This window comes from Cucurbita pepo, chromosome 14 (assembly GCF_057944985.1).
Source record: "Cucurbita pepo subsp. pepo isolate OVF chromosome 14, ASM5794498v1, whole genome shotgun sequence".
Classification (NCBI taxonomy): domain Eukaryota; kingdom Viridiplantae; phylum Streptophyta; class Magnoliopsida; order Cucurbitales; family Cucurbitaceae; genus Cucurbita; species Cucurbita pepo.
This window is the reverse complement of record NC_141811.1, coordinates 4,054,704-4,077,872: the sequence shown is the minus strand read 5'-3', so window position 1 is coordinate 4,077,872 and position 23,169 is coordinate 4,054,704. Positions and strand designations below refer to the sequence as shown.

Sequence of the window (23,169 nt, the reverse complement as noted above, 5' to 3'; positions counted from 1 at the left end):
GTTTTTTCATCAATGCTCATTCAGTTTTAGCTGTGACAAAAACGCAAACATTTGACAACGAACCTGAACCCAACACGAAGATAGAGGGTTGGGTTAGGTTGGGTTGTGAAAAGTTAACCCGAACTTTTGGATTGGGTCAAACAAATCCCTCAACCTAACCCGGACCATGTTATCTTGCTAAAGATTTTAATTATTATTTAATTATAAAGTTTTTAATTTTACTTTTACATTATATTTTAAATAGCAATTAAATTTTTAAAAAATTAAAAAATTATACATATGTTAAATTATAGGGTTTGATTTAAAAAAAGTAACAAATTAATTATAAGAAACCATGTGGCTTAAGGGGTAATTTAATAAATTAAAAGGGTGTAATTAAATAAAAAACAAGTTAAATATTTTTGAAAGCCCATAAGCCCATAAAAAGTCCGACCCGAAATTGGGTACGGCCCAGCCCAATTAAAATATTATAGAATCAACTACCCGCCATTATCTTCGTCTCCGTCATCGCTCCAACACTCGGATTAGGGCTTTTAGCTTCACCCTCTACTTCTTCCTCCTCTACTTTTACTCTACACCTCCAGGGACCTCCTTTCTCCGTCCCATTTACGCCATGGACGTCACCAAGAAGCGGAGGATGGACGAAAATGGCGTCGACTCCTGCGACCATTCTTTCTCTAGAATTACTCCTGAAGACGCTCGCAAGATCATTGATCGTTTCACTCCGGACCAGCTTATCGATATTTTACAAGATGCAGTTTCGCGTCACGTGGATGTTCTTGATGCAGTACGGTGTATTGCAGACCGAGATGTGTCCCAGCGGAAGCTGTTTATTCGGGGTCTTAGTTGCGATACTAGTACAGAAGGTTTGCGTTCTCTCTTTTCCGCTTATGGCGAGCTTGAAGAAGCTGTTGTTATTATTGACAAGGTGACTGGGAAATCGAAAGGTTATGGCTTTGTGACTTTTAAGCATGTTGATGGTTCTATACTGGCTTTGAAGGAACCGAGCAAGACAATTGATGGCCGCGTTACGGTGACGCAATTGGCTGCAGTGGGAGTTTCTGGGCAGAGTTCGAACGCTGCAGACTTGTCGTTGAGGAAAATTTATGTGGCGAATGTTCCAATGGATATGCCGGCCGATAAACTGTTGGCACACTTTTCACTGTATGGAGAAATTGAGGAGGGACCGCTAGGCTTCGATAAGCAGACGGGTAAGTGTAGAGGCTATGCTTTGTTTGTGTACAAAAAGGCAGAGGGTGCTCAAGCAGCTCTGGTTGATCCAATCAAGACGATTGATGGAAGGCAGTTGAGTTGTAAATACGCTAACGATGGGAAGAAAGGGAAACCTGGCGGTGGGACGGATGGAATTCAAACGGCGGGAGCGGGTCAAGGAAACTTGCATGGAGATGGTATGCCTATGGCTCCTCCATCAGCAATCCCCGGTTCGGGCGGACAGTATGGTGGTCCGGGTGGCATGGGATCGTATGGAGGCTTTTCTGGTGGCCCTCAAGGGGCGCAGCCACTTGGTCACCATCCGCTCAACTCTTCAATGGGGCCAGGAATATCCTCTGTCGGTAGTCAGGCTCTATCTTCGCAGGGCAGCTCCGGCGGATATGGTGGCGGTCCATATGGTGGTGGGTACGGCGGGCCCGGTTCCTCAATATATGGCGGTATGGGAAGTGTAGGTGGGGGCTTGGGTAGTTCTGGAGGTGGATTGGTTGGAGCTGGGGGTGTTTCATCACTGTATAGGTTATCTCAGAGTTCGGTTGGAATGCCTTCTGGTGGTTATCCGGATAGTGGGCATTATAGCATGTCATCAGCATCCGGGCACCCTAATCACCACCATCAACAGGCAGGAGCATCACCAGCACCACGTGTTCCACCTGGAGGATTGTATCCCAATATGCCACCATATTACTGAGGTATTCTCGTTTTCATTCTTACTGTCAATTATTGCATCAAGTGTGTGATTTTAGATTGGCTACCCATACCTTGTTCTTACTATTTTTCATGTTTGTCCAAAAATTACTTCGCAGCGTTTCCCCTCTGCTTGATGGTGTTAACTTCCTGGGGGTTTTCCGTTATTAGTTTTAGTTTTATGGCTTTTAGCATTTGAGCTTACCATAGATGCATGTTTTGCTTGCAAATCTTTGTTTTCTCGACATTTCACATTTAGTTTTTTCTTTTATTTAGTTTTTGTTGCTCTAGCATTTTTTGGGTTCGGCTTATTGTCAGGGTGACTGTTGAACCGTAGAAGTTCTCTTAATAAATCATTTTCGTATGTTACTATTAATGTTGGCGGGCTCTTTTACTAGTGAACCTTCCAATTTAATAGCAATTTCCACTTTTGGTTTTTGTTTCTTGGTATTGCCATGTGCCGTCTTTAGTCCTTCACCTTATTTTCAATATTTGCGCATTTGATAAGATTTACGTTTGTGCGGTTATTATTTGGAATTTCACTTGTTCATGTATTATGTTGTTAGGACTTGAAATGTAGATGTGATTGGGATACAATCTAGGAAATTTGAATTTTAGCTGGTATATTTGCTATGCATTGGTTGCGTCATTGTGATTTATCACATATGTTTAAGTCAATTCGTACTAGAATTATGTAGGATGTGAAACTGGGAAGGGATGGATTCATTTTTATGCATCTACTCTAAATCCTATTCTTCTATTTTGCCTGTTCTTTCCTGCTCCCTTATTTTCTTCCTGTTATATGATCATTTTTATCAGGAAAGAGACAGCATTCTCGTCTTTTCTTCTTTTATATATATATGTGTGTGTGTGTGTGTTTGACTTCTTACAATGATGATACCTATTTCTCATCATGTAAGAAAACACTTCTGATAGTACTGCAAATTATCCCTTTATTAGCTCATGTTATGTTCCTCTGGAAAGTTGGATTTTTGAGAATGTTGATTTCATATTTTCATAGGAATTAATTGTTGAATTTATCGATTCACAATTAAAGTTGATTATTTCTGGAATTGCTGCAATCAAAATTGCTTAGATTTTGACCTTTGTAGTTTCCTGGAACATTTTTCTTTATTAATATTAATAGGTGAAGGAATTGTTGGCTTTAAGAAGCACCTAATCTTATTTATCCCAAACAGTGATCGCTACTGAATGCTAATGCTTGTGGTTGGGTATATATATATACATTTATAAATTATCAGATATGTTTTAAGTCATTTGACCATGAGGATGTGGAAATTGAAAGGAGGAAGGTATTATTTGTTCATTTACTATCTATGTAAATGAGAACTTGGCACTCCTACATATCCTGTCCTTGCCTGCCTCATCTTTTCTTCCTTTAACTTACCATTTGGTTTGGGCAATGAAGACATTCTCATCTTTTCTCCTCTGTTATATATATCTGTTTATTCTCCTACATATAATATTTGTTTCTTATTCTGAATACTGCCATTTGTTCAGCAGTTTATCCCCGTAGTGCATAGTACGTGGCTTAGAAATGTTGAATTATCCGAGAATATTGGTTTCATATTCTTAGTGGCGCTACCTGTTAGAATATATTTATTTACTGTTAAAGTTGATTGTTTCTCTTATTACAGTAATCCAAATCTTGCTTTTGTGGTTTACTGGAGAATTTTACTTTGGTTACAACTGAAGGGAGTGTTAATTTATCATCTAGTTTATTTGAAATGTTGGTTTAGCATTTTTTTTTTCACCTTTATAATTCTAGTCATCTAAGAGGCGTTTGGATTTCTTATATTATTGCTTTTGGGTATTTCATTTGTAAATATAGGCATTCGGACACTTTTACAATGCCAATGGGTTCCCTTTTACATGTCTTCCATAATTTCAGGTTTCTTGTTTTAAAAAAATGCCTATATAATGTCAAAGTTTTGGTTAAATCTTAAGTATTTTCCTTTGAACTATTTATTTTATGTTAGCTATCTGTACTTAAATTTCCCCTTTTTTTTATTTTTTATTATTTGTAGTTTTTTTAGCAAGGTTAGATGATTGCTAGAACATTATGTTTGAATAATTTGCTTTCACTTAGCATGACCTTTTCTTGTATGATTGAGTGTAGTGATGAATTAGTTGAATGGGTTTCTGATTCAGGTTATGATGCTTGTTGTGCGCAGATGCTTTATGTGCTCTGGTGATTGCGTTGATTGCAGACTGTTACTCTGGTTTGATGAATGCATTACCTTTGCTTGTGGCCTCTGCTGTTTGACTGCACCTTTGAGTTCATTTATAGTTACTGTTAGTCAAAGAGAGAGTTAGAAAGTTAGATAATTTGTGTACTCTACCCAATGACTTACTTGTGCTATTTGACTTATCTACTAGTAGTAAATTTAGTATTTTCTGAGTACTACTATTTGCTCTTGTTGTTGTAGTTGTCTGCTTTCTGTTGCTTTCATAATACGTGGACAATGTGTTCTTCCGTCTGTCATTTACTGAGCTTGTACTTTTTTCACCCTAAGCACTTATTGCTTAGAATATGATGTTTTAATATTTTCAATTTGGGTATTACTTGATCTGGCATCTTGATTGAGCATTTCAACGTGCTAGAAAAACATTGTGTTGTCTTGGTTGCTACTCGTCTGCTGGGAACTTTGAATCCTTTGCAGTTCCTGTTGTCCAAGTGGTTTCTACTTCTTCTCTTCCATTATTATTGTCATACTTTTGGAATGGTTTCTTTCTATTGCTACTCTTCATTCTTTGTGAATGGTGGATGAAAGAAGTAGATAAACATCCATGGTGGTTCTATTGGCTGAACTTGTTTTGTGTGCCCATGCTGTGTGGATTCACTTCTATTGCTGCTCTGCTATGTTGTATCTCTGTATTGAAAAAGTTGATGGAGCCACAAACTTTGTCAGACTTGGATTTGAATGTTACTTGAAACCCTTTGTATATCTTATCTTTGGTCGCTTGGTTTTTTGAGATACGGATCGTAGAGATGATATTTTCACTTCTGAACTGTGACTCTTAGTTGCATTCATTGATGATTAACTGCATATTGAGCTGGATGCTTGGACCAAATACCTGTGTGCATAGTAATAGATTGAGTTCGTTTTTGTTTCAGTCAATTGCTTGTTTAATTTTCTGTCCTGTAGTGATTAGACCGAAGTAGGCTTGGTTAACCGTGGGTGGTGTATGTTGTGTTTTATGGATATCGACAAGATTTGTTTCTCGTTGTCCTTTTTAATTCCTATTATGTTCATGTGTTGAAAGAAAATTAATATAGGCAACGTGCATAAATAAATATGCATGCAAGCTTATTTGGAGCTGGCTTTCTTCCTTCTTGATCCTATGATATTATCAGTAGCTTTTGGGGGTTGAAGTTGAATCTTGACTTGTTTCCCTATTTTTTGTGGCGTGTGTTTTGTGGAGAGATGATGAGCATTTGATAATTATATTTTGCTGGAGTTTTAGGTGTAAAGACGTGTTTTGGTTGATGGCCATTTGTCTATGTCAGTGGGGTTTTCTGAGGGCATGTTTATGGCCATTTGTCTTGTTTGGAGGTTTAGAATTTTGTATAAGTTTGGAATTTGTAAGATGGATTTTAGAAATGGGTGCTATTCTAATGTTTCAACTTACAAGATTAGCAAATTTGTTGTCCTAGAGTTAGTCAGTTGCAAGATTCAGGACCGGTTTGGAATGTATTTTGAAGTGCTTAAAAAGCCATTCCATATCGGCCCTAAATTTATAACTACAAAATCTTTAGCCCAAATGGCTCTTGATTGTTTCCCTGTTGCCTTTCTGGTTGGTGGAATATGAAATGAGGTGACGAATGGACACTCTCCCACTGGGGCACCTGTTTGGAGGACTCAAAATCAGTCAAGAAGAGTATTGTTCACATAAATTTGTAGGGGAAATTTGATACATCCTTTCTAAGGAAACCAATTGAACCATTGAAGCTCACTCAGTTGACCCATAGCGTCTCTCTATACTCTAGTTTCGACTATCTGTTATATAGATGTACGGTTGTGTCCTTGAGTTCTATGGAGGACATAATTATTCGTTTTGGTTATTGATGAAGTATGTGTTGTACTTAAACAAGATTTGATACACAATAAGGCTAGATTCTGTGTATTGAAGATGCTGCAATTTCCTAATTAATAGGAAAAGCCTTCTTTTACCATTTAAAATACTCTCCTTGTGCATAAACCATTCTTCATTTTGTTTTTGCTGGTGAAAGAATACAAAATATTGTCACTGATAAATTTCGAATGAATCATATGGAAGGTGGTTTAGTGGGCAAAACAAGATAGTGGTATCAATAAATTGCAATATTTATGTGATATTGAAATTATTATGATGATGAAAATTGCTTTAGTAGATACTTCAGACTATTTCAAAATAGTTAGGACATTGGATTCAGTTCATTATGATCCAAATTTGAGCATGATTTGAAGTTCTCATTGAATGTCAGCGTTAGTAGATAATTCTTTAGACTGACTAAACTTTTAGTTGTCATATACAGATTATGATTCAAGGAAACAATAATCAAATTGAAGCAGCAAATTCTTAATTTTGATCTAAATTCCTTTCTATTCCTCCCTTTGACCTCACAGGAAGTAGATGATGGAATTTGGACTTTTCACCTTGCGAACAAGGTACTTTCTTATTTCTAGTCTTTTAGAATATTACATCACAGATATCTATTAGAAAAAGAGAACCTACGATCTCGAAGAAGTCAAAAAGCCTTATCCGGTGAGCTATGCTATGCTCAAGTTCCTAATTATCTTGAGAGATTCTTCGCCTTTGATGTTTCGGTTGAAATCTATGGAAGATTTTGATGGTTTCTTAACAAGTAAGCATACAAAATTTCATTCCATGTGTCGGGAACTCCTGGTAAACACCAATGGATGCAATCTGCATAATTTTTTGGATCAGATCTCTGTTCTTTGGTCAAAAGCTTGCCTCGACGCTCCCCGTAAACCGACGTATGTGCATCCTTTCGAAACTCTGATAGCTGTGTAATGTTTAATATAGTTACATCTACTTTGAGATTCTGTATAGTATCATGAATTATTTCCATAATCTCTGTGCTAGAACCAGTGCCCCAGTGTGGATGGTGCATTGGTTGAGACTCGTTGAAGCAGTTCTCATCACTTCCTGGCCTCCATTCCCAGCTCCTGCAAGAGATAAGTTGCTTTCTTTCCTATTTAGTGACCATTTAAACTGAGATGGAATGAATTTAAGGAAGGTTATGAAGAAAAGAAACTTCATAGAGAACTTAGGAGCCTTGTTTTTACTACCCTTAGCTGGATTGGAAGCAAATTTAAGCTGTAAATGGTTGAAAAAGTCTGAAAAACATTTAGAATGAAACCCACCACAAATGTGTTGGAGACATTGTCATGAAGAAGACGTTTTGAGACTTTGGGTTGATGTTGGATTCTAGCCAATTTGCCCATGTTTCCATTGCCAATCTGTATGCCGTGCTCACATTATACTCTTTTACATCCGCTGGAGATCCATACCTTAAAAGAAGGAAACACACAATCAATCTCAAGGACTTTCATTAAATCACAAAAGTCACATTAGATAACTTCGAAGAATTTAGGCATGTTTCACTCCCGAACGTGTCCTTCCTTTGGTCGATCTCGTTAAGAGTACTGAAAGATAAATATTGGTTGATTGGACATGACGTGATGTCAGATGGAATTAGTAGAAGTAGATAGCTAGACAAAATCGAGTTGTTCGAAACATTAATTAAAAAGGAGGGTATATTGGTCATACTACTTTTCCTTTTTGTTCGACTCTCTACTTCCTATGATGACTACGTGGAATCACGACTCAATGTTCATGCATAAGTCGAAATATTAGGAACTAAATGAGTTCGACTTCCCAAGTTTAGGGACTAGCCAACCAAGAAACTTTAGGAATAGAATACATACGTCGCATTGATCACGGGTTTGTATCTCCACCAGACGTAGCTCTCAAACACCAAAACATCAACCCCTTTCCAGTGCTTGCCATGGTTAGCTATGGAGTCAAGCTTCACCATTCTTTTCAACACTGTATGGTTGGTTGCATGATCAGAAATCGACTCAACTATAAACGGTGCCCAGTAGTACTCAATGGATACATTGTAATCCTGAATCGACAAATCCAAATCGTGAGTATACAAATTCTGAAACGATCGATATTCTGTTTGGTTCTAGTTTCAAAATGGAAGTATATTGTTCTTCCTTTTTAGTATAAGAATGTTAGAACTTTTATGATGGATAGGTATGCATTTTTCACAGCTTTGAGCCTTTGAGGTACCTCAACTTTGAAGATCTTCCTGGGAGGAACTCTTTTAAGGGATTTCTTTCCTTTGGGAATGGCTGATTGAACCAAGCAGACCATTGATTCAAATTGCCCTCTCTGTATTGAATCCCCAACAAACATTATTCTTTTGTCCCTCAAAATATCCAACAGCTTCAATGGATCAAACCTGAAACCATCCCAAATACCATTATAATCTCGACTATAAGGTCGGAGACTAGAATCCCGAGTCGGGATCGAAGAAGTAAACAAATTGCGATACCTCGGTAAATTGCAAGAATTAGGCTGCCATCTCCACTTCTTATAGAAAGAATCAGGTCTTCCATTCTTTTGGCAAGTAACTTGTTTAACTAGATATGGGCATGTCTCTTCTTCATAAAGAGGGTATGATGCATTATCCCATTCCCATTTCCCGTCGAACAAATTGCAGTCTTCATCTACGAGATCCTTCGAAGAAACAACAACAGGTAGTCGGTGACGGGTTTGGCTTCTCGGTCGGCCGTACATCTTGAAGACAAAGCTTCCATGACTCTTGAGATCATCTAAGACTAGCCGAGCGAGTCCTAAGATGAGAAAAGCTGCCAATGCTAACGGAAAGGCGGAATGAATTTGTCGATCGAACCAGAGTTGCTTCAACATTTTCTGTTGTTGGTGATGAGTGTATTTTCTTTACTATTGTTGGACATTGAGTTTATTGGGAAGTTATTGAATTCAATATCTTTAGTTTGAAGTATCCTTTCTCTATTTGTGCAACCACCAGTTGGTGGAATGTTGGTGGTAGTTTCATGCATTACAAAGCTATGTTTTTTTCCATCTCGAGTTCGATATCGGTCATGTGTTCGATATCGGCATAAAGAGTGAATCAATATTTCAATGTACTGTAAAAGAAAAATCAATGAAATATTTTAAAAGATAGCTGTAAAATTTAATTGACACGTGATTATAATGTTAGTAATAAGTAGGTTAATTCATTTAAAAGTATACAACGTTAATTTTTTAGTTTAAATGTATATTTTAAAATTCTCGTTTCTAAAATGTGTCTAAAATTATTCATCGATGTTTCTATAAAATCGAGTTCTCGACATTTATATTGGTATGTTCAATCTTGATTTTAACCGATTGAGTTGTTCTAATATTGTTCAGAGATCGATCTTTTTGTTAGATAAAATGTCGAGCTTCTTAAAATGATTATCGGGTTGTTTTGAAGACCTTTATTTTGCTTTACTCTTAAATTTTCAATTTTATTAACCAAACTTTGAAAAAGGATAGGCAGGATAGGCTTTATTTTGTGTAATACGAATATTGATTTTTTTAATTGGTATAAACTACACAACCTAACTCGTGAAGGTTGTGATGAGTTAGAATTTTTTCGGTGTGAATTAAGTTGAATTTTTTGAAAAACAAAAATTCAAGTCGGTTCACGAGTTGACATTTTTTTCTTTATTGGGTTAACTCGACCAACTCAAAAATATAGGGTTACAATCGAATTTAATCCTACCATACTTTTAAGATTATTGTCAAAATTAAAATTTATTTAACGTTAGTAAGCGATATTAATGATTACCTAGAGGAAGCTCTTTCTCCAGATCTCAATGCTTGGGCTCTGATCAATCTGGAAGGACATCTCACTCTAAATAGAACTATCGGCTGTATACCTACTAGCCAGTAGACCTGTAGGCATGTGGATTAGCAGTCTACTTTTACCGGCTAGCCTATTGGGAACTAGGTCATTTAAGGCCTATACTTCTGACTAAGGCCTTTCTCATTCTCGCTCAAAGTCAACTCAATCTCCGGTCGTAACTAAGTTCTCAGTCTGAATTTACGATCTGTCACCGAAAGCTGTACGACTGATTTTTGTCCTTTATAAGATTCAGGCGCTAAAAAAGATTTAGTGACTTCTCTCGGGTTGATCCTGCATCGTGACTTGTGAATGTTTGATATATGAGCTGAAATTTAAGTTATTAATATAACACGAAGAAATATAATATTTTTTAGAAAATAACAACGGTATAACCCTATCTAACACAAACCGAAAAATAAAGAATTTGATTGAGTTGTGAACTCTATTCAAGTTGTTCGGATCGTGAAATTCAATTAAACCCTAATCTAAGATTTGAGCGCAATTTAAACCAGAAAATAAAAATTCCACGCACAAAGAAAAGATTTCATTAATTCAATAGATAAATATCTGGAAAATGAAATAAAAGAATTTGTCTGATAAAACACTTGCAGATGATGAAATTGATATATCTTCGCCGCAGAGATTCACTCTGGTAGCTGTTCTTTCAAGAATGTTGAACAATGGAGTGCGCAGCCTTCACACTTCCTGTTTGCGCTTTCCCTACGTGGCGGAGAGGCCTCTTTTCCGGTCAATTTCGTACCGGGGAACTCGCCGCCGGCGACTTTTTGCGAGCTTCTGCTCTGCTTCAGCCACCGCCAATAAGGAAAGGAAGGAGAAGGTGATTGTTATATCTGGTCCGACTGGTGCTGGGAAGAGCAGGCTTGCTATGGAGCTTGCTAAGCGTCTCAATGGTGAAATTATCAGCGCCGACTCTGTCCAGGTCAATTGACAATGTCTGTCTTTGTATGTTGCTGAGAAAATGGGAGGAAAATGAAAACGAAACTAGAATTGGAGTTTAATTTCAGTTTTCTGTTTTTTCAATGGCTGTTTGAGTTCATCGAGTTGTGCAAATGAATCTAATAGCGTTGGCTCAATTAAATTTAGTCAGGTAAAGCTTTGTTTTACAGAAGATTAATGGAATTCAAGGCTGGAAAACGACTTGGTACAAAATATTAGGATGATAGCCTGCAATACACATGTTTATCTTAGCATTTATATGTGCATAAAGCACGATACATCAATGCACGGGAATTTCAAACTTTCTAGCGTCTCTCGTTCACGTATCTTTCCATATCTTTCCAAACCTGAAACAACTTTTGGTGCCACGAAATTTTTGGGAAGAAGAGAAACCAGTGCCTTCTTAGCTCTAATACTTCGAGAGAGCAACATTTCTTTTAGCTTTAAGCAATTTTCCTTGGCTTGTGTGCTGTGTATCTAGATAAGGGTTCCATCGCTAACATGTTTTCTTATTTTGGAATTTGTATGGCTTTCAGTTTGTAATATTAATGAAACAGTTTCTTGAATGCTAATATTATTCATTCTGGTTAATTTCAGGTATATCAGGGTCTTGATATTGGATCTGCCAAGCCTTCTGCAAGGGATAGACAGGTGACTTATATCCTACGTGCTCTAAATTTTTGCTATTAATTAGTACCTGAAGCTTGAGGAATCCTTGTCTAGTCCTCTGTTTTAAAGACGCTTAGGAATTCTACATTGAGAAGCTGACGAGAGGGGAGAAGAAAAGGTGTAATTGACATAAAAGTAGAAATTGCGTTAATTCAACTATGAATAATCAAATACAAGTCGTTAAGCTGTAATTGGAATAGCGTAAGAATATTGAGAATAATTGATTGCGTAGTCTCAAATCCCAAATGTAAAAATGAATCATACAGTCTTGATATTGGAGTCCTTTTAATGGAATTGATTTGTTTGTCCATGAATGCAGATAGAGACGTTTGTCCATTCACCCATGTGTTTCTGATATTGATAAGTGAATCTTGATTTACTTCACATATAACTTGTCTCCTGAAGTATGCTTTATACTTTTGGGTTAAAGATAAGATTACTTTAATTATGGCTGAGTGAGATCATTTGTATTAATAATGTTAAGTGACTGTTTTAGCTAATGTAGATATACATATTTTAAATTCTGTAGTCAAGTTGATTGAATACACTTCTCATTCGATCGAGATTTCATTCTCTCTATTTTAGGAGGTTCCGCATCATCTGCTTGACATACTACGCCCATATGAAGGTATGCTTTTCACTGGCTCTGTCATCTGGGAATTTAACTCCAACTTATTTTACCATATTCGCTTGTAATGTAATTTAGACATTCAGTGAACAAATTGATATTTCTTGTGTGCAAGAATTTTTGAACTCATTGTTAAATTTGTCCAGAATATTCTGCTGGTCAGTTTTTTGAGGATGCTAGGCAAGCGACAAGATGTATCCTTGATAATGGCCGTGTTCCAATAGTTTCTGGTGGGACAGGATTGTATTTAAGATGGTGTGTACCACAATGGCCTTCCCTTTGGAAAAGTATTCGAAGAATTTTTCTTTCTGTTGGTTACTATTATTGAAAATAGGATTAGCACAAAACGTCTCGTCCTTAGTTAATGAATGGAACTGGAAGCATGACTGTTGGTGTTAGTGGTGCTTGTGTCTTTTTCTTGCATGTAATGCTGACTTAATGCTATTAGAAGATGGACCCCCCAGTCTGTGAAAGAACAATAGAGCATATGATGAGAATGACTGATTAGATGAACAGAAAAAAAGTATCATTGACAATGTTGAACAAGTATAATATTGTCCCACCAACTCCCCCCCCCCCCCCCCCCCCCCCCCCCCCCAACAGATGTCATATGAGCTCAATGATGGTCGAATTATTCAGTAGAATAGGTTGCTCAACTTTTTGCTATTGAATATATCATACAAAAAACATTTTGTAAAGTAGCTTTTATTTTGGGTGTGAGATCAAATGAAGGTTCATGTATGGCAAACCCAATGTTCCGAAGGCCACCCCAGACGTTGCTGTAGAAGTATATTCTGAGTTAGCTGACCTGCAGAAAAATGAAGACTGGGATGCAGCTGTGCAATTGGTTGTCAAAGCTGGTGATCCTAGAGCGCAGCATTTACCTACTAATGATTGGTACCGACTGCGGCGTAGCTATGAGATTGTCAAGGTAATTTCTTGTTCTTGCCTTGTTTATTTGATACTCTCTCTTTCTGGATGCTTATTCTTCTATTTGCATGATTTGCGCTAGCATGTCTTCTTTGTCTTGGTTTTGTGTGTGAACCATAAAGGTCTATCTGCTCAAGCAATTTCATGTTAGCTTGATTCTATAGACTTGGTTTAATAGGTACCTTCCTGTTTAATTTGGATTGAGATAACTACATTATATGATGTATATGATGGGATACTTCGTGCTGTAATTTACAATATCAATCAGGAGGGTTTTCTGTGACTCTTTGGTTGCGTTCTTTGGTATTTGACCGTTTTGTCTATTTTGATCTGTCATTGAAATTTGGTTTACCAAAAAAAAAAAAAAAAAACTAAAAATAGAAATAAATAAAGAATGAAAGAAATAAAGAAGTTACGGAAGAATTCAAACATATATGAGGAAGAGTAATTAATTTATTTTCTTGTGGAAAAACCGGAATATTTAAAGGGATAGAGATGAAAAGATCTTTTAAAAGATAAGACTGATGAAGTGCTGGCAGTGTGACTTAGATCATTATTCACAGTATCTTTTTTTTCTAGGCTTCTTTGGCTCGGTAGTTCAAAGATACTCCATATTTATGACTTTCCTTTTTTTTCGTTTTTTTTTTTGGGATAAGAAATCAAACTAGGAAATTAAAGTAAACCCAACCAAGAAATTATGACATAGATCTTGTTCTTTTGGATTGGAGTCCTTTTTGTAGTTAGTGTCGGGCTTCTGTTTTATTTTTTGGCTCGTTTTTTTTCTCTTTACGCCCTTGTACTCTTTTCATTCTTTTTCAATGAAGTTTGGTTTCTTACCTAAAAACAACAAAGGGACAACTAAAAAGACATTTCCTATTTCTTTTTGAAAATCCCTCTCAATGTAGTAAAGAAACTGTTTTTCCAAAGAAGCTTCCACTTCCCCTAATATGTGGGTGTAAGAAAATCTCCTCTGGATTACTGATTACGCTGTAGCTAACCATAATGTTTTCCACAGCCTTCACCAGAGGTTTAAACTTTAAAGCAAGACAGACAAAGCCAAAAATGATTATTTTCTTCCAATGATTCATGATTCACTTCCGTCAGTGCCTAATTACAAAGAATAATCCAGTACAGATAAAGAGCACTGTGGAAAACCCCTAGCTGAGAAAAATAAGGATTTTGAAGTTGTAATGTATTTGTCCTACCTTCTAGCCTATCAATACCTTTTCTTGAATGATTTTTTTTTTTTTTTTCTAATTAGAAAATTTATAATATATTAATGTGGTATAACATTCCTTTGCAGGCAAGTGGTTTACCTCCATCTGCATTTCAAGTTCCATATGACACTTTCAGACAAGGATGTGGTTCTGGTGCAACAAGCAGCTTTCAGGATGCTGACCATTCAGTTGACTCTTCTGTTGATTCAAGTGAGGAAATTAGCTCGAAAGAGTTGGATTATGAGTTCATTTGTTTCTTCCTCTCTAGCCCAAGGCTCAATTTGTATAGGTCAATTGACTTCCGCTGTGAAGATATGATTTCAGGTGGGTGTACTATTAAAGTTAAAGTAAATAAATATAACAGAATACCTTCTGTTGAGTTGTAGCTAGTAGTTATTTCAGTTGAAGACTTGTAATATCATGCATGATGTTCTACTTGTCTTGTGAGTGACACAATCTTTTACTGCTCGCATTAGTAAATTGGTCAGTTTATTTTACCAAACGCCAATACTTTTCATTATCTGTAGGAAGTGATGGGATCTTATCTGAGGCAACATGGCTTCTTAATAACGGCCTTCTTCCAGATTCAAATTCTGCCACTCGAGCTATTGGTTATAGACAAGTACATCCTGGACATCTTAATATATTTCAGTCTTTATATTTGAATATGGTGTGCGGAAGCTTTCTATTATTGTTTGTTTACTCTGACCTTTCTATTTGCAGAGATTATGCAATGAAACCGTTAAGGGTACTTCATTCTGGCTCCATTCGTTGTTAAAAAAATTATGAGCTTGGACTTGATTATATGTTAAGTAGAAGTCACAAAAACTTAAGCTATTAAGTAGAATGGTTTGAATAGTATTATACTCAATATAAACTTCAACTTTAGCAATGTGGGATTTATTTTTAATAATCGCCTTTATGCACATGGTCGACCTTTTTCATGTACTGGATGCGAGCACAAAGAAGCTCTATTGAGCAGAGTTTTGATATTATGTGTGTGCGTGTGTTGAGCTTCCCTATATTCTTTTGCCTTCTCATTGAAAATTCATGAATGATCAAGTACAAGCCTCTTGGAAGGGTTGTGGGCTTGTGGCTGTCTGCAGCTAATTCATTACCTAATATGTAGCACTTTCAAAGGCTGTAATAGAAAAAAAAATAATAATAATAAATAAAACAAAGAAGAGGAAAGGAAAATCGACAAAATGTGACTGGAATTTCTTCTGGGGAGGATGTTCTTAGCTACGCAGCCATGAAACAATTTGTCAGGAAGCAGCACCCCATAACTTATCTCGGTTTAAACATAGATAATATTAATTCTTGTACTTGTTAAATGGCTTTGAAGCTTCCCAAGAGAAACTGACTCTCCTAGATACAAAGTTAATACCATCTACTATGGTAGGAACTTCCTTCGCTAATTCATGGAGACTGCAGAAGCCATTGAAAGTCTTTGTCATAACTTCTTCATATGATTTCTTTAACTTCTTTTTTTGTTTTTTTTATATCCTATAACTTCTTGATAAGTTCCATAAATTACATTGTGGAACTGTCATCTTTTTTAGCATTTATTTGCACCTAATTTTGTTAGTTTTACTCTTCAGTGTAGGCAAGATATGCAGCCACTAATCTATTGTGAATCATGAATTTCAGGCTATGGAGTACCTATTAAGGTGTAGGCAACAAGGTGGAAGGAGTTCTCCAGGAGAGTTCTTTGCCTTTCTCTCTGGATTTCAGAAAGCATCTAGGTAATTCCATTGTGCGTGTGAGCCAAATGGCTTTAGTTTTGAGAAAGCTATGCGTCCAAGTTGTTCTAGATTTTGAGGATATTTGTTCAGTGGACAATTAATCAACTGGCTCAATAGAAATTTCAAACTGTGTTCACAGTAAATTATATGATTTGTTTCAAGGAAAAAAAAAGTTGGATGATTATTGTCAAATTATGAAGCCATATAACAAGATGGACTAGGTTACTCTTTTGTTTTCAAAAACCATCGGAATTGGAATAAACAATCTCCTCTTTTATGCAAATACAACACAGATCAGTCTATGCATAGATAAGGTCTTTGGCCTACAAATATTCTCTAGGGCTTAGACCTTCCAACATAACAAGCTCCTCTCCAAAATACACCTTTGGGTGTTTTCCTAAAGCTAAATTTGATTGAATGGAATGACTTAAAGGGTAGAAAAAAGGTTGAATCCAACAGCGGCAGAAAATAGTTCTGGAATCCTTTCTTAACCAGATTACGCCTAGGTATGCGATCTGTTGAGAATTTCAAATGCAGTTACAGGCTGTTTGAACTAGCATTAGCTTTATATTTTATGGCCTTGCCCAATGGTTCTTGCTGATTCCTTGTGGGAGAAGTACTTTGAGTACAAACCATGCTTATAGTGCTATATACTCCCCTTATCTTTCTAATATATTCCCTATGCTTTTGCGTTTTGTTGGATTTCAAATCAGAAACTGAAAAATCACTGTGCAGAAATTTTGCAAAAAGGCAATTGACTTGGTTTAGGAATGAGCGGATATATCACTGGCTTGATGCTTCTAAACCCCTGGTATGTTAGTTATTTATTTATTTTCTTTCTTCTGTTCAAACTACATTTCTTTCCCACTATGAAAAGTAGCGCTGCCAATTTTGTCCTCCACATACTCTGTATTTTACAACCTTCATTCTCTAATCTAAAAGTTGATCGCTGATGTTCTTGTTATTCACTTGATTGAATTCTGTAATCGTCTTAAACTAATTTTCTTAGTGGAAGGGTTTTTATTATAGTTTCTTCATCGTGCTTAAATAATTAAGTTTTACAATACATTCTACTTCGGATACTAATACTAGTAAATTTCGATGTACGACCACGTATTAACTATCTTTACTATGCAACTGTTCTATTTTTCTCAAAGATTTTATACCTCTGAATTCCTGTAGTTCGTCTATGAAACCATGAAGACTTTGAAGTTGTTGAGAAGTCTCTTACAAAAGGAGAAAGAGAATTAGTATTACTAATCATAGCCTTTGTTGAGAATTTTATCTTCAGCATGGTTGCTTTTGTACAATCCTTTTATGTCAATTTCAAACTCAACCATTTACTTCTATCAACATGCTGCTTTCTTCTTCTTGTAAAATATGGTTCGGGTAGTATCATTCTATAGTCAGCATGCATTCAACCCATGACTAAACCCGTGCTTATGTAAGCAACGCGTCAATGCTTCAGTGACTTGGTTTTTTAATGAGCACAGGAGTAGATGAATCTTACATGGATAAATCCATTGTATTCATGTTAATGATTGAATTGTAAGGACAGTTCATTATAACAATGCATCAAGAGTTGTTTAAATTACTAGTTCCATGTTTATAGTAACAATTTTATGATGAAATTCTCAGTCTGTTCTGATCAATGTGTGGGACAAAAATATTTGCAGGAAAATGCACTCGACTTTATTTATGATGCTTACCATAATGAAAGTGGAAATATCTCCGTTCCAGATTCACTTAGAATGGAGAAAGATATTTCCAGTCACCGAGAGGCTTCGGAACTCAAGGCTTATCGAGCGAAAAATAGGTACTACTTACAGTCAAGTCAATTATATCACATATGGGCATTATTATATCAAATCATGAAATGTGCTAATAACAGCTTCTTCACCCCCCAATTCACAGATATTTTGTTAAACGTGAAGATTGTGCTGATGTTTTGGATTGGATAAAAAGAACCCAAAGTGTTTACCAAGATAATCCTGTCGCTTGAACGAGTCGATCTCGACCTCATTTTTTTATGCAAAGGAATCATACTCACCAAAAAATCTTGGTAGGCCATTGACTTTACTCCTATACAATATATTTCATTTTTCAGCTTGTTCGGGTTAAAATCGTTCTGATGCATGGATTTTTCTGCAGCAGATCTCATTTGAGTTGTCCATAAGTTCAGAAGTTTGATAATGCTGCTTCTCAATATCGGATTCCCCCCCCCCCCCCCCCCCCCCATTTTTGGTCATCTTAAAGAAGGCGAGCTTATTCAGCGCTTGCAGTTACAGAACTCCAGAATGATGAGTTCCCAATGACCATTCAGTCTTCAAAGTGGTCAGTATGCCTTATTTTTTGGAGTTGGTCTAATTTATTTTGAGGTACTTATATCTTGTCCTATGAACCAACCTGACTTTGATGTTTTTTTTTTTTTTTTGGTTAGTTTTGTTCTTTGAATGAATAGGAATATTATGTAAAGTGATAGTAATATTCTAGCAGATTAAAGTTGCACACATTCCCATAAAAAGATGACCAGATGGCCTCATGGAAAGGCATCTGCCATGGCCAAAGGGCATCCATCTCCTTTGCTGATAAGAGCAAGAAAAGAAAATGGTCCACAATCTTTTTCAAGGATGCCCTTCACTTTAATCATCTTGTTTTGCCCACCAACACTATGAACTTATTTGGTTTTTTCATGGTATTGTGTTGAAAAAATTCATCCAAGTGTCGTTTTTTCTCTCGTGTAATGAGTTAATGAGTTATGTAATAGCCCAAGTCCGAGCCCACCGCTAGCAGATATTGTCCTTTTTGGGCTTTTTCTTTTGGACTTCCTCTCCAATGTGGGATCTCACAATTGATGTTAGGGAGAGGCTTCTACACTCTTCTAAAGAGTGTTTTGTTCCTCTCTCCAACCGATGTGTGATCTCATAGTCTACCCCTTTCGAGGCCCAACGTCTTCGCTAGCACACCGTTCAGTGTCTACTCCCCTTCGGAGCTTAGTGTCCTTATTGGCACACTATTTCCGTGTTTGGCTCTGATACCATTTGTAACAACCTAAGCCCACCACTAACAAATATTATATGCTTTGACTCGTTACATATCGTTGTCACCTTCATGATTTTAAACGCATCTATTAGGGAGAGGTTTCTCCACGCTTATAAAAAATGCTTTGTTATCTTTTTCAACCGACGTGGGATCCACATATATAAAATTAGAAATAGAAATAGAAAGATTAAAACTATTTATTACGAATTAAAGTTTGGGATTAAATTATTATTTTCTTTTCTAGAGCTAAAATGAATATTGTTTTAAGAACAAATACTTAAAAATTAATGTCAAAATAGATATATATATTTTTTACAATAATAAATAATAGTAATATTGATAATTTCTCTTCATACCCTTTACTTTTTAAAGTTTTTTATTTTATACCCATTCAAAGTTTAAAACGCTATTTCTTTAAATTCATGGTTTAAATTGTCAATATAAATATTTTAAAAAATAAAACGTCTACTCAAAGACCTCTTATTTATTCTTTTAATTTATACAACAGTTGTTAAATTCAAAAAGCGTCGTCGTTTATATAATTTGCCTTTTTCTCTCTCTCTTTTAATTATTTTTTTAAAATTTAATATTAAAAAGTTGATTTGAAATTCCAATCTCTCCGTAAAAAAAATTACATATATAAATATTTTATTTTGTAAATCATATATTTATTATTATAAAATTTAAAATATGAGATTTTATGAAAATTTAAAAATTTATTAGATGACCTATAAATAGAGTCGTTTATCATCACAATAGTGTCAACTGGAAGTGTAGTGATGTATGAGCTGAGGCGTGTCAAGTGGAAGTTGAGTGATTTATGAGCTGAGGCGTGTCAAGTGGAAGTTGAGTGATGTATGCAACTGAAGCATCCTACCAGACCGATAGTCTTGAACCTTGTTTGACCATATGTATGTAGCTGATGCATCCAGACCGATAGTTTTGAACCTTATTCCTATATGACCTGGAATCAATAACTTAAATTTATAATTTAAATTTAAGTGTGTTTATAACATCTATGTGTTTTTATTTATTTATTATTATTATTTTTTAACTAAAAAAAATTCCATTTTTAGATAACTAAGCAACAAAATTCAAGATCTGAAAAAAGACCGATGGAAAGAAAAAAAATATAGAAATTACCATCATACCCTTCGCCTTGAGAATAAAAGCGAAGGCACAAAGCTTCGATCTGAATAACCCTTCATTTCCTCAAAACCCTTTCTTCTTCTTCTTCTTCTTCTCTTTCTCGGTTTCGTCGGATTTCTTCTACGTGGAACAATGAAGGCCTCACTTCTCAGATCCGTTCGTTCTGCCGTTTCGAGGTCCTCATCGTCGAATCACCTCTTGAGACGTAGCTTTGGGACCGAATCGGTGCCGGAAAGGAAAGTCACCGTACTCGGTGCCGCTGGTGGGATTGGACAGCCATTGTCGCTTCTTATGAAGCTCAATCCACTTGTTTCTAGGCTCGCACTCTACGATATCGCTGGTACTCCTGGTGTTGCCGCCGATGTCGGTCATGTTAACACTAGATCCGAGGTCAATATCGTTTCTTTCCACCTTTTTTCTTGCACGGTTACGAGTAATTGTGTTTTGATTTGTGGATGCCTCTTTTAGGACTGCATTGGATCTTGTTTTCGTTCGCGTGATTTCAATTTCTGTGTTATTTTGTTTCCGGATTTGTTTTCTGCTCCATATTTTAAGTCGATTTTGAGTTATGTTTTGTTGTAATGCGTTTCGTATTCATCGATTTGGGCTATTTTTGTTCATTTCATGATTTTTTGCATTCTCTGTAATTTATTTAAATCAGTGTTCATTGCATGCTCATTCTGAACTCTTTTTGCGACTTGTAGGTTACCGGCTACGCGGGTGAGGAGCAACTCGCCAAAGCTTTGGAGGGATCTGATGTTGTCATCATTCCTGCCGGTGTTCCAAGAAAGCCTGGGATGACCCGTGATGATCTCTTCAACATCAATGCTGGCATTGTTAAATCACTTTGCACAGCCATTGCTAAGTACTGCCCCGATGTCTGTTCCCACAACTCTTCTACTGATGCATTTTCTTTTCTTTAGTTTCTTTTTTATCTGGCTTCATTTTGTAATCGAAATACGGATTTGCAGGCTCTTGTTAACATGATCAGTAACCCCGTCAACTCAACTGTCCCAATTGCTGCTGAGGTTTTCAAGAAAGCTGGTACTTACGATGAAAGGAAGTTGTTTGGTGTTACTACTCTTGATGTCGTCAGGGCCAAGACCTTTTATGCTGGGAAAGCTAATGCGCCAGTATCTGGTATAAGTCGTTGCTATAATTCCGTTTTTGAAATTTCTCTGTAATTTTCCATTTACAATGATCAAAGGATGTTTCCTTGTTACGCTGCACACATAGGAGCAAGGTCAAACTTTATTGCCTAACTGTTGTAATACTGTTACAGAGGTTAATGTGCCTGTTATTGGTGGCCATGCTGGTATTACTATTCTTCCACTATTTTCTCAGGTACTTCCCTTTCTAAGTCATCTTTCTTTCTGTTTACAATTTTATTAGTGATATAAGCAGTGATCTTGCATCGGATGCTTTGGATTAGAGGGCCTTGTTGTTTTTATACGGTGTATCTGATTGTCTCAGGCTACCCCAAAAGCTAATTTGTCAGATGATACTATTTTGGCTCTCACCAAGCGAACTCAAGATGGAGGAACAGAAGTTGTGGAAGCAAAGGCAGGAAAGGGTTCTGCTACATTATCAATGGCGTAAGACTTTTTACTTTCTGCGGGATTATTTATTAGAAGTTTATTTCCTGAACTTCGAGGCTTGTGAACAGTATTGTTATGTTGCGATCATCACACAAATATTACTCGGTGAAGAATGAGAATATATTAAACGTTTTTATTGTTTCTGGCAGCTATGCTGGAGCACTTTTCGCCGATGCTTGTCTCAAGGGATTGAATGGGGTTCCAGATGTTGTGGAATGCACGTTTGTGCAATCAACTGTCACTGAACTTCCATTCTTTGCCTCAAAGGTAATTGGTTCTGTCGTCTTCGGACGGCTTTTTCCTTGTAGCATATGTTTTAGGCAAACTTGAAACATTAGAAGTTGAACTGTTGGTGTTTCTTTATAGTCGTAATCCTCCAACAACATGAATTGTTGTTCACTTCGATTTTATTGTGTAAATAGGTTAAACTTGGAAAGAATGGAGTAGAACAAGTTTTGGATTTGGGTACTCTCTCAGACTTCGAGAAAGAAGGTTTGGAAAAGCTCAAGCCCGAGCTCAAAGCTTCTATTGAGAAAGGAATCCAGTTTGCAAACGCCAATTAGAAGATGTTTATATTATTTACAATCAGGACAGGTATCTCTGCCCGCATCACCATAAAACTCATCAATTTTTGCTTTTCCCGACCCAATTGTAACTGATAATGCTGCTTGCGAGCAACCGGCTTTACTGTTTTTGTTAGGTTAGATCATTTTCTGTCGTATAAAGTTTATCAATAATTCCCCGTGGCATGTTTTTGTGGGATTTGTGGTTGGTTACTTTTGTAATCTGTGATACTTCATATTAAACTCTTCAATTTTTATATTGAGAATCGTCCTACCATGATAGGTTGTTGTGGTAAAGTTTCCTTCCATTGATTTGTGTAGGTTCAATGTGGGAGATGAATTGACTGAACTTTAACTTTAGTGGATTTCATCAGATTTCTAAATGTTTTAAATGCAACAAAAAGGTGTTTTTTCTTTTGTTCTTTTGGTCACAAAACTGTTTATGTATCAATTCTGCGTGGAGGTTGAATTTTTTAAAATTTGTGTTTTTATTCATTGATAAATTTTCACAAACCCAATTGGTATGACATGACAGGGCAACCCAATATTTCATGATATTTGTTATACAAGTTGGTTGGAAAAGTTCAGATATTAGTTTATATTCTTTTTTTTTTTTTTTTTTTAGAAGGGCAGTTTATAAACATGAATAATTACTTTTTGGCATGTTAATTCAGACCTTCGAAAAGACATTTATCTGTTTATTAAACAATTGATGGGTCATCCTAAACTTTGCATTTGAATGAGCTTGAATGATAAAATGAAATGAAATATATCTGTTTAACGTTTTTTTTTAAGCATCTCTC

General features: G+C 36.2%; 4 protein-coding genes across 12 annotated transcripts; 3 read left to right on the top strand and 1 right to left on the bottom strand.

The window, feature by feature from the left end:
* The first annotated feature begins 498 nt into the window (after positions 1 to 498).
* Positions 499 to 9,060, top strand: LOC111810865 (UBP1-associated protein 2C). 9 transcript variants are annotated; one of them, XR_015411679.1, is made up of 3 exons: positions 499 to 1,922; positions 6,549 to 6,920; positions 7,036 to 9,060. XR_015411679.1 is itself a non-coding variant. In XM_023697679.2 (3 exons), exon 1 carries the CDS (start codon positions 614 to 616, stop codon positions 1,919 to 1,921), a length of 1,308 nt encoding a protein of 435 aa, XP_023553447.2. In that variant the 5' UTR covers positions 499 to 613; the 3' UTR covers position 1,922; positions 6,549 to 6,590; positions 8,678 to 9,060. The 9 variants fall into 9 exon arrangements, 5 of the variants coding, with proteins under 5 accessions (XP_023553447.2, XP_086973516.1, XP_086973517.1 ...); XR_015411678.1 differs by having other exon boundaries at positions 7,030 to 9,060; XR_015411681.1 differs by having other exon boundaries at positions 6,549 to 8,095; positions 8,226 to 9,060.
* TBL31 (trichome birefringence-like protein (DUF828)) lies at positions 6,559 to 8,886 on the bottom strand. Its single transcript, XM_023697680.2, has 5 exons — positions 8,510 to 8,886; positions 8,245 to 8,416; positions 7,875 to 8,074; positions 7,311 to 7,457; positions 6,559 to 7,112 (listed from the first exon to the last, which is right to left on the bottom strand). The coding sequence occupies exons 1-5, from the start codon at positions 8,884 to 8,886 to the stop codon at positions 6,758 to 6,760; spliced, it is 1,251 nt and encodes a 416-aa protein (XP_023553448.2). The 3' UTR covers positions 6,559 to 6,757.
* Positions 9,061 to 10,446: 1,386 nt separating the features above from the next.
* IPT9 (isopentenyltransferase 9) lies at positions 10,447 to 18,730 on the top strand. Its single transcript, XM_087117726.1, has 13 exons — positions 10,447 to 10,808; positions 11,423 to 11,476; positions 12,080 to 12,122; positions 12,269 to 12,377; positions 12,855 to 13,053; positions 14,356 to 14,593; positions 14,797 to 14,891; positions 15,920 to 16,014; positions 16,750 to 16,825; positions 17,691 to 17,830; positions 17,929 to 18,076; positions 18,169 to 18,348; positions 18,455 to 18,730. The coding sequence occupies exons 1-11, from the start codon at positions 10,539 to 10,541 to the stop codon at positions 18,014 to 18,016; spliced, it is 1,407 nt and encodes a 468-aa protein (XP_086973852.1). The 5' UTR covers positions 10,447 to 10,538; the 3' UTR covers positions 18,017 to 18,076; positions 18,169 to 18,348; positions 18,455 to 18,730.
* A 1,513-nt stretch (positions 18,731 to 20,243) lies between these two features.
* Positions 20,244 to 22,656, top strand: LOC111809931 (malate dehydrogenase, mitochondrial). The gene is made up of 7 exons (XM_023696407.2): positions 20,244 to 20,595; positions 20,910 to 21,083; positions 21,177 to 21,345; positions 21,488 to 21,549; positions 21,679 to 21,800; positions 21,953 to 22,070; positions 22,226 to 22,656. Exons 1-7 carry the CDS (start codon positions 20,338 to 20,340, stop codon positions 22,364 to 22,366), a joined length of 1,044 nt encoding a protein of 347 aa, XP_023552175.2. The 5' UTR covers positions 20,244 to 20,337; the 3' UTR covers positions 22,367 to 22,656.
* Positions 22,657 to 23,169: the final 513 nt, after the last annotated feature.

Coding starts and splice junctions, on each gene's coding strand:
- LOC111810865 (XM_023697679.2), top strand. CDS start 614: ATGGACGTCACCAAGAAGCGGAGGATGGACGAAAATGGCGTCGACTCC.
- TBL31 (XM_023697680.2), bottom strand. CDS start 8,886: ATGTTGAAGCAACTCTGGTTCGATCGACAAATTCATTCCGCCTTTCCG. Junction 8,417..8,509: donor AATTCTTGCAATTTACCGAG/GTATCGCAATTT, acceptor GGATGGTTTCAG/GTTTGATCCATTGAAGCTGT. Junction 8,075..8,244: donor GGAAGATCTTCAAAGTTGAG/GTACCTCAAAGG, acceptor TTGTCGATTCAG/GATTACAATGTATCCATTGA.
- IPT9 (XM_087117726.1), top strand. CDS start 10,539: ATGTTGAACAATGGAGTGCGCAGCCTTCACACTTCCTGTTTGCGCTTT. Junction 13,054..14,355: donor GTAGCTATGAGATTGTCAAG/GTAATTTCTTGT, acceptor ATTCCTTTGCAG/GCAAGTGGTTTACCTCCATC. Junction 16,826..17,690: donor TTGATGCTTCTAAACCCCTG/GTATGTTAGTTA, acceptor AAATATTTGCAG/GAAAATGCACTCGACTTTAT.
- LOC111809931 (XM_023696407.2), top strand. CDS start 20,338: ATGAAGGCCTCACTTCTCAGATCCGTTCGTTCTGCCGTTTCGAGGTCC. Junction 21,084..21,176: donor TTGCTAAGTACTGCCCCGAT/GTCTGTTCCCAC, acceptor ACGGATTTGCAG/GCTCTTGTTAACATGATCAG. Junction 21,346..21,487: donor AGCTAATGCGCCAGTATCTG/GTATAAGTCGTT, acceptor ATACTGTTACAG/AGGTTAATGTGCCTGTTATT.